This window comes from Patiria miniata, unplaced genomic scaffold (genome assembly GCF_015706575.1).
Source record: "Patiria miniata isolate m_02_andy unplaced genomic scaffold, ASM1570657v1 HiC_scaffold_18, whole genome shotgun sequence".
NCBI classification, from domain to species: domain Eukaryota; kingdom Metazoa; phylum Echinodermata; class Asteroidea; order Valvatida; family Asterinidae; genus Patiria; species Patiria miniata.
This window is the reverse complement of record NW_024037056.1, coordinates 14,548,787-14,558,672: the sequence shown is the minus strand read 5'-3', so window position 1 is coordinate 14,558,672 and position 9,886 is coordinate 14,548,787. Positions and strand designations below refer to the sequence as shown.

The following is a 9,886-nucleotide window of genomic DNA, read 5'->3' as shown; positions in this document are numbered from 1 at the left end:
CAATATTTCATATTTAACCTGTGGTGATGTTAAACTTTCATCTTATCAGTAGACCAGAAAGTAATAACTATGACTTTTCAGGGACTTGAATGCCCCATCCCGACAGGACAGATAAGACTCTTTCCAGACCATTTCAAGTTCAGTCCCCTCCCATCCCAAATTCGTCTCCCTACTCCAATTTTTACCCCCCCCCCCCCCCAGCATTGCCACGCCCCCTTATCCCACATCCTCCCTGTATTGTTCATTGGCCACGCCTCTTAAAAAGTTAAAATCCCTGGTACTGAAGATTGTCCTGTGCAAAATAAAGGTAGACGAAGAACACCAGCGCGGTTGAACGCCCACCATGATTTTCACTGGTACCTTGCATAGCAAAATCTTGAATAATTTTTAAAGGGACCAGCGTGATCCACGAGTAAATCTTCCGATTAAATTTTCTTTCGTCCGAGTGCAATGGCAGACCTAAATAACGACGGAAATTCTGCCCCAGAGGTGGATCCAGCCGCCGAATTTCTTGCCAGAGAGCAAGATGAACTTGCAGGGTTGGAAGACGACAATTTTGTCAGCGGAGATCCGGCGCCGGCATCGGAACCAGTCGGGGAGTCGGGTGGGTGAATCAGATTTTTGTGCACGGTGCAATGGGAAATGGGACATTTGGGGGCGAATTTAATCTAAGTGTTATTGTTAAAAATGAGTCATGATTGTCAACTCGCCCCACAATTTGCCTTGGCCTAAATTATCAATGGCAGTGTGATCAAATTTTAATTAAAAGAGTTCCCTTAAATGAACACATGAAATAGAAATAATTATAAAATGACTCTTTGATTGAATGCTCATTTATGTCTGAAATAATTTGCCCTTTTCCCCACCCATTTTTACAAATTTTGTCAGTATTTTTCAGTATTTTTGTCCGGCATCAGATTATCAGAGATTGTGTTTTTCCCATTTTTGCCAAATCAAATATCTTGCATGCTGTTTTTATTTCTATATTCTTATTTTATGTGATTGTCAAAATAAAAGCTAGTTACAGAAAGGAAATGAATGAGCTGCATTTGAATTTGAAACCTCTCTGATAATACTAGGGCCGCACCTATGCATGACTCAAATATCGTTTCTGTTAATTTCAAGAGAACAACAATTATATTCAGCCAGGTTGCATTGAAATGTTAATCCTGATTACTCCATAATCTTTTCAAAATTTTCCTTTTTTGTCACTTGCAGGAGGATTGCTCGGTGATGACTTAGCAAGTTTTGAAGCTGATCCTATGATGGTAAGTTGCAACACCGAATCTCCTGTAAAGCTTTGTCTATCAAGTTCAGTCACTGATGTTAAGTTAAAACTATAGCTGTCATAGCTCTGTCATGCTGATTCGTTTTCATTTATACTCAGGACATTTTGTTTTGTTTTCCCAACAGGGTGAAGGTGAAGGCGAAGCTCAGCTCAACGGTCCGTCAGACACTTACTCATCAATCTCAGCAGTAGACAGGCTCGCTAACGAACCAGAGAAGATCAGACTTTGGAGAGAAGAACAAATAGAGATGCTTGAAAAGAAAGGTCCGACATTATAACCAAGTGGTGTATTAAAATAGAAGCGCTGAAGTCACACGACAAATAAAATCCTATTATTGTTTTAAAAAATATAAGGTTTGAAAAATTAATAAGTCAATTTCATTATGAATAAGCACTTTAACTGTAATATATGCCATCTTGTTAATGAGGCAAAACAAACACTTGTTGCTGAGCACGCATGTCAATCGAAAACATTTGGGCTTCCAAGTCACGATGCTTTCATTCCAATATCGCGTCTAGCAACGCATGTTTTTATTGCCCCGTGCACAAGATGGCGCATAGTACACTGAAAGTGCTTATTGGTCAAAGTGTGTATTTTCTCTAGTGGATTACATAACGATATCCCTACAGTATACAGCAGGCATTTTCTGTTGGAATTCCTGAACGGACATTCAGTTCCAGAAGCTGCATCTTGTATTCAGGACTTAGGAGGCGCTTAAGTTGGCTTATGTTGGATTCTGTTGAGACTTTGTTTTCAGAAGATGAGAATTAAATACAAAGATGTTTTTCATTTTTTCAGATACTGAAGCAGATCAGTTACAGAATGAGTGGAGGGAGATTGCTAAGAAGGAAATTGTGGAATGGACGGCGCGGCAAGCGGAACAGTTCACCAAGGCCCAGTCCTCCAACAGGTGGGTAGATGAGGCTTCATCTGACTTACGTGACTACGGCTGTCGGTAACACATGTGTCTATGGGAAGTGGCTTCTGCTCCTTCCCATAGGTGTGTGTGTAATTGCAAGCCATAGCCATAGCCATAGCCAATATGGCATCGTAGTTGATTTCCTGCACAATGATGTTCCGTTTCAGTAAAAAATGATAAGGGTATTAAACCCAGCCCTCCAAAAAATTGAAATTGTTAAGCTGTTTAGGATTTTTCAGGATTGGGGCAGATAGGCCCCAGCTATTACATTACTTTACTTGATCTTTGTTAAGCTAGAAAGTTGAAGTACAAATGCTGTTGGTTTTCTAGAAAATGGTGAATTTGAAAGAATTAGGAAGATTCCTCGCATTTTCCATCGATCAAAGAAATGAAAGAATATTGTCTGCACAGTTGTAAACGTAATGTGGCTTTGTGATCTGATGTTTAGCAGCATGTTTGACAGTATTTGAAATGTAGAATTGTCAACTTTGGGGTTGAGGTTGCACTGACTGTGATGATTAACATTCCTTCTCCCCAGGGCTGCGGAAAAGGCATTCATTGATGAGCGCGACGAGGAAACCCCCGGTCAGGAATGGGAACGAATCGCCCGCCTCTGCGACTTCAACCCAAAGAACAACAAGAACTGCAAAGACGTCACGCGACTCCGGTCTATACTGCTCCATCTCAAACAGACAGGGATGGCCAAATAGGAACCACGGAAGAAATGGGGGGAACGTTTTAGTATCGTGAGTCATATATATATAGTAGTCACAATGAAAATCCATTTCTCATAGCACTTCTCTTTTTTTACCCACCATTTTCTCATCAATCCATTTCAAAACACAATTATTTTTACCTGCATTTCTAAATTAGTAGGGAAAAATACTTTTTGCTTGGACGGAGGGTTCAACTTTGAGTCTTTTTTGGACCACCTGTAGATGTTGTTTTTTTATCCGCTGTGAACAAAAAAACTGAAAAATACAAATGTATGAAAGAATGCCATTACAGTGTTGTCAGTAGTAAGGAAATATTAAAAGCCAAAAGCAAAGTGTGACATGCTTAAATATTTTGTTGCATGCGTGGATGATACAAATGATTGGATTGTCTTGGTGTGATTCCGTAACATTTCTTGAGCAGAAAGGATAACTTTTATATATTTTTCTGGCAGATTTTGGTGAAGTTTTGTTGCACCGATTTTAGTGATGTTTTAATGTCTCCAATGCCAACAAATACACAAATATGCAGCTTTGAGTATCAGTGCTAAAGTCATAGTAAAACAATATGCGTGTTGCTGTTGTGCTTTTGAGGTTTTGGAAGTTATTTTGTGGTAAATCGGGGATAGAGGAACATACAAAATCCATCCATTCGCTGGTACACAAGTTGGTCGTATATTTAACAAGTATTTCATTTGTAGAATAGAAACATGAAATCCTGTCCACCCCCCCCCCCCCCGAAAAAATGCTTCATGTTATATGCCATTCCATGATATACATTAGACCAATATTATAAAAATGTAATCTTGTTGCGATTGTATTGTTTGTATTTGTTACTTGAAAACGAAAGTTTACTTTAGTGAAGGCAGTTGGAAAAGTGTGAGATTTGTGTCAAATTTAGCAGCAGGCTAACAGAACGTGGTGTATATTTAGTCGGAAGTATCGGAAGGAATTTTTCGTGATGTTTACAAAACTTGAAATTTGTAGAGTAGAATTGTACTTTTGTTGACAAATAGGCAAATTGTTAGTGTTTGAAATTAACCCAGCAACACACAAATAACCTAAGGCCAATGAGAACTGTGTTGACTATTTGTTGTCAAAGGAGGGCGCTCTTTATATCCAATTGAGGATTTTGTCCTTGAGCTTAAAACAAAAATCATTCTCTTTTGCATTTAATGTGAAATATTTCTTTGGGCAAAAAGTCATGCAGATAATTGTTAATTTTTAGCCTCATGGAATGTTACTTGTTACCTCTGTGTCTGATAGTAGTATTCATCCTAAATGTTTTCCCCGTTGTAACTTCGTTGGAAATGTTGCATTTTACCCCAACCAAGTGTTGATACATTTAATCGCTATAGACAAAGTAACGTTATGTTTTCTTACAGGTTACATGCTGTGTTACAATTTGGTTGTGTAAATGAACACATATTAGTTGACGACATCATGAAATTAATCAGCAAATTCAGACGATTATTTATATGAATACATTTGAGTCACAAATCATTACAACTTGTGTTATATTCATCGTGTAATTTGTTGTCCCGATAAATCCCCGTATTTTGACTGGTTATCAAATTTTGTGATATGTATAACAATGTATGGATACATGTTTAGTATTAAATGCTCAATATATTCAAAGAAAAGTCTGAGCATTGTGTTTATCTTTATCTTTGCTTGCCTCTCGGTCTCCTTTCAGTTATAGACCTCATGTGTAGCAGCCATCTTAGAGGGCATAGTTTATTTAAAAGTCAGAAATGATGAATGCACAAAAGGTTCAGACATGCATATCCCTGCACAACAAAGGCATTGCCCTCTAAAATGGCTGCTACGCATAAGATCTATTGTCCAAACAGTTGTGATTAGTTTCCTCAGTGGATTATTGGAATAATGTTTACAAAATATAGGTGGGTACAAACTATTCTGATCATTTTAATAGTCTAAATATTTTAATTATAAGAGAAAAAAACTACAGATAATGAGGGCGCCCTGCATAACTTACAGTGTAATTAAAACGCAACAGCCCAGAGGGCGCCCTGCATAAATAACTATTATTTGAAAAAAAAAAACCTGTGCCAGAATGAAGCGCCCTAAATAATAATTCAGTTCGAAGGAAAAAAAACATGAAATAACACAAATTTAAACAAATCCCCCATAGCTAGAGTGTATCCCACATAAATACCGACGTTATTTAAAGGGAAAAAAGAAATGGCGCTAGAGGGCGCCCTGCATCAATAAAAGCATAATTTGAAAAAAAACAACGGCGCCAGAGGGCGCCCTGCATTAATAACAGTCTAATTTGAAAATAAAAAGCAATAGGGCCAGAGGGCGCCCTGCATAAATAATAACGAAATTTGAAAGTAACGGCGCCACCAGAGGGCGCCCATCACAAATTGAAAGGAAAAAGCAGCGGCACAAGAGGGCGCCCTGCTTAAATAAATTTGAAAAGCAACAGCGTCAGAGGGCGCCCTCCACAACATGCCGTGGAAGAGCGCCCTCAATAGTTTGTTCATCGAAAGAAAAAGATGGCGACGTCCATGAGAAACAAAAAAATGTTTTTGCCCCATTGAAATGTTGGTGGTTTTAACAAAACTGGAGGAAGTTTATTGAACAAAGGTTACAATGGAGGAACTTGAAGATATTGCACAATCATCTGAAGAACTTGAAACAAATCGGTCACCAATAGAGCTGCATCTTTGCAAAGGAAAAATACTTGTGTGGAATGCAGATGGTTTGTTAACTTGGAGCAACTATAGAATGCAGGGCCACGCCGAAGCAAGGTTTTTTATTTTGCCTGGAGGCGTGGATGGAATAGGAGTAATAGATATGCAAACCTGCAAAAAAGTGCTAAGTACAGCGAAGGAATGCACTGCACTTGTCTTCAAAGCTTCTCATGAAGGATCGGAAGGGAGGGCGTGCTTGTAAATGTGTTGGGGGCACTGTCTGGAGCGGCGGAGGCGCGGAGTCTTGGAGTCGCAGAATCGCGGAGACGCGGGGCACTGGAGTGGCGGAGGCGCGGAGTCGCGGAGTCGCAGAGACGCGTACCGATAGAGGGCGCAATTCTCGGCGGAATCTTTTTGAGAACGAAGCATCCATATCCATTTTAAATGGGCGGGCCAATTAGGAAGGGAGGAGGGCGACAGGGCACTGTCTGGAGTCGCGGAGTCGGGGAGTCGCAGAGTCACTTTAATTGGGCGGGCCAATTAGGAAGGGGGGGGGGGAGGGCGACGGGGCACTGTCTGGAGTCGCGGAGGCGTGGAGTCGGGGAGTCGCAGAGTCACTTTAATTGGGCGGGCCAATTAGGAAGGGGGGGGGAGGGCGACGGGGCACTGTCTGGAGTCGCGGAGGCGCGGAGTCGGGGAGTCGCAGAGTCACTTTAATTGGGCGGGCCAATTAGGAAGGGGGGGAGGGCGACGGGGCACTGTCTCTCAGTGGTGGAGGCGCGGAGTCGCAGAGACGCGCACCGATAGAGGGCGCAATTTTCTGCGGCTCCACGACTCCACGATCGATTTTCAGAGGTAGGTCGACTGCGGTTCCACGCCTCCACGCAGCCGTACGGAGGCGCGGATGTAGAGTAAAGTGGCCCTGCATTCTATAGTTGTACCGTTAACTTTGTAATTGTATATTGGTGTGGTAAACGTGATCATTGATGATAATGATAATCATTATGATCACCATGATCATTATATTATTGATATACTTTTTTCATTATTGGCCGTATACTATGTAAACGATTCCATTATTTGATCGCATTGATTTCGAGGATCTCACGTTCTTGTATTTTTTATTTGGATTTTCCTTTTTTAGGGGAGGTGCTAAAGTTTAACTTATTAAACAAACAAACTCAACTACAGAACCAATGAGTGTATTTTAGATTAGGGCTAGGCCGCAAAATCTTAAGGATTAACCACTTGATGAATACAACAATTAGCTACTGATGTGGAACTAAATTTATATTAGTTGCAATGTACCTTTCAATTTGAAACATTTTTATCTATTTCAGATGTGAAGTTGTTGAGAGAGACCCATCACATTGTTGGTGCCTTGGTTGGTTCGCTACCGCGGTCACCGAGACAGAACGCTCAGCTCGGTTTGCCTCTACAGCTCATGCCTGAAGAAGCAGCAGTGCTGATTGAATATGGTAAGTAAAGATTGGTGGCCTCAACAACAAATCTGTGTTACATTAAGCCTGTTGGACATCTCAGAAAAAGTGCAAGGGCATGAACTGTATTTTGGTCTTTTCTTTCGGCAGATGTTGCAAGGATGGTGAATGTCAGGATTAAGAACCCATCAGTGGATGACGTTGCAACCTTCGAAGAGACAAGACAGAGGAGCTTCCGTGAGCAGGTACAAGTTTTGTTTAAAAACAAAGAATCAATTTGATGCTTTTTTTAACAGTTGTCAAATTGTGTCTAGCAACTAAGGCCAAAAAAAAAAAATCTCCGGTTTCTGGTATGGAGCTTGCCCAAAAAGTGGTGCGGCGACGCGGCTTTTTTTTTTTTTTTACCTGACTTTTTTGCTTCAAATGTCGGCTGATGACTGCAAATGGTGCCTGACTAAACTTAGTGCAAATATATGGGAGTCCAGAGAGGCCACATAAAGCTTATTCTCGATCATAACCCCATCTAAAAACACGTTAAAATTGTGCAGCAGCAGGATTCCAGTCAAACCAGTGAGTTTGGCAGTTTTGAGACATCATCTTTCATTGAAAAAAAACCTTTTTCATTTTGCCGACGCGCATGGCTACGGCGACGCGCGCGCATACCAGAAACCGGAGACTTTTTTTTTGGCCTAAAGGATTAATCATTGATTTCTCTTTTTTTTTTTATAGCAAGCATTGTGGGATGCAATGAGTGCAAAAAAGAAACAAGACTTTGATAACATCATCGCTCTGGGACGGACCACAAAGAAACATCGTCGGGCTGAGCGAGCCAGGAAAAAGAAAAGGGAAAAGGCTTCTGTTTCAGGTGAATCAGGGGGAGATGAAAGTGTGAGATGCACTCCTGATGCAGGAGTAATGCTTGATGGGGATGGTGAGAACAGTAAGAGAAAGAGGATGGAAGATGATGTCACCATGGCAACAGTGGTAGACAGTGATGAGTCATCAACTACAAGCTTAGTCAGTTCTGAACAACTCAAGGATTCCTCTAATAAACATGATGAGGACAGCACTGCCAGAACCCAAACATCCTTAAGTTGCATAGGGTCTTGTCAGTCATCCCTAGATGACTGTGAAAGAACTAGTGCAAGTAATGCTGATAAGAACAACCAAAGAGACTCAAATAGTGTTAAAACACATCCACTGAAAGATGGACAACCAGAAACGAAGGCGTTACTTGAAACCAATTCAGGTGTGATTAACCACAGTCCTGTTACCCAATCTGAGCAGCATTCTAGCACCAGCTGTCCCCAGAGGGTTGTGCCAGACACTGACCCAGACGCAGTGATAGACAGAGGTGATGTGGAACCGTCTCCAAACACAAATCCTGAACACAAATCTGATGATGTAGATGTTTTCAAGAAGCCTCATGATCCACAACCATGTACAGGCTACCTGGTTCATGTTGTAACAGGTAAGCAGTGCTCATTTACATAAGTATTCATTAATTATGTTAATGAACACATTAACATAATTATTCATATCACATTATGTTCTTGTTTTACATAGCCTCATCAGCCACACCAAAGCATGAAGTGGCTGAATGGGCGTACCCAAGAACGCAGCAAGAGATACTGAAATACCGAGTCTTCCGAGACCTCTGGGAGACGGGCTACTACCTCACGTCAGGCTGCAAATTCGGCGGTGACTTCCTGGTTTACCCAGGTAATATAAAATGTGATCAGAAATATCACATACAGTTGCAGTATTAAAACGTTCTCTAATTTTTTGAATGAGATTACTACAGTGTGAGGTTTGCAGTTTGCAAAAGCGACAAGGGAAAAGGCAACAATCTTTCTCACATCTCAGAATTGATATTTTTCAATGTTTTACAGCAAACCTTTCACCAATTACTTCGCCACCAAGTCAAAATCTTACCTCAAGTTAGTTAGCAGCATGAATACAAGCTAGTTCTTCTGTGAAAACTGCAACCACCTTCCTGTCACTGACAAAGCAATGTCTTCCATGGTGTGTAACGGGCACATGTAGTCCTGAGCACTCTTCTAAAATGTCATGGAGTAAATAGTGGACAGCGCCCTCTATCATTGAGGAAAAGTGCTACTTCCTTCACTTCCTTTTGACTTGACTTTTATCTACATGTATTATTTTTTTTTTGACAGGAGACCCGTTCCTCTATCATTCCTATTTCATCGCCGTCTGTGTGCCCCACGACAAGCCACTATCCCCTCTGGAACTGATAACCTATGGCCGACTCGGCACAAATGTCAAGAAAACTGTAATTTTGTGCTCTGTTGATGAGGAAGATGAGGTGGTTTATACATCACTGCAGTGGACTGGATTGAGCTGATTGTAAGAATCCATGATCTTGGGGGAGGGATGGGCGGGTCTAGGATGGATGGGGGGATGTCCAGAATTTGGATTGCTAGAATTCAATTGTTTTGCATATCAATTTCAGTTTGTGTGGAAATGTAAGTCCTTTCTGCAACAGTTTTATAAAGAGAAAAATAAAGTTTAAGATTGAAAAACTGGAAACATATCATTTTCTTCGCGTTCCCACTCCTTTTAAATGAACATAAGAGCATGCAATAATAGAGACATGAAACTGCGACATGTTGGTTTTTCAGTTTTTCTTCCAAATTTTGTTTAGCAAAATGTACAGTATGAAAATATTCCAGCTGCTGTCAATCACAGATATACATCAAATTACATGTACATGTTTACACTTTACAAAGTAGCTAGTTTGTAAAATGTTTAGATTTAAATATTACAAAACAGGTGAGACAATTCAATATAAATTTAATGTAAAAGTGACATTTTAGAGTAGTGCTAAAGTAACAACTTCGCATTA

At 40.6% G+C, this 9,886-nt stretch overlaps 2 protein-coding genes across 2 annotated transcripts; both read left to right on the top strand.

The window, feature by feature from the left end:
- The first annotated feature begins 375 nt into the window (after positions 1-375).
- On the top strand, positions 376-4,567 carry LOC119724794 (clathrin light chain B-like). The gene is made up of 5 exons (XM_038196006.1): positions 376-604; positions 1,219-1,268; positions 1,414-1,552; positions 2,088-2,199; positions 2,747-4,567. The coding sequence occupies exons 1-5, from the start codon at positions 451-453 to the stop codon at positions 2,916-2,918; spliced, it is 627 nt and encodes a 208-aa protein (XP_038051934.1). The 5' UTR covers positions 376-450; the 3' UTR covers positions 2,919-4,567.
- An 836-nt stretch (positions 4,568-5,403) lies between these two features.
- LOC119724791 (tRNA-splicing endonuclease subunit Sen34-like) lies at positions 5,404-9,694 on the top strand. Its single transcript, XM_038196004.1, has 6 exons — positions 5,404-5,649; positions 6,922-7,059; positions 7,171-7,265; positions 7,750-8,491; positions 8,587-8,742; positions 9,198-9,694. The coding sequence occupies exons 1-6, from the start codon at positions 5,541-5,543 to the stop codon at positions 9,383-9,385; spliced, it is 1,428 nt and encodes a 475-aa protein (XP_038051932.1). The 5' UTR covers positions 5,404-5,540; the 3' UTR covers positions 9,386-9,694.
- Positions 9,695-9,886: the final 192 nt, after the last annotated feature.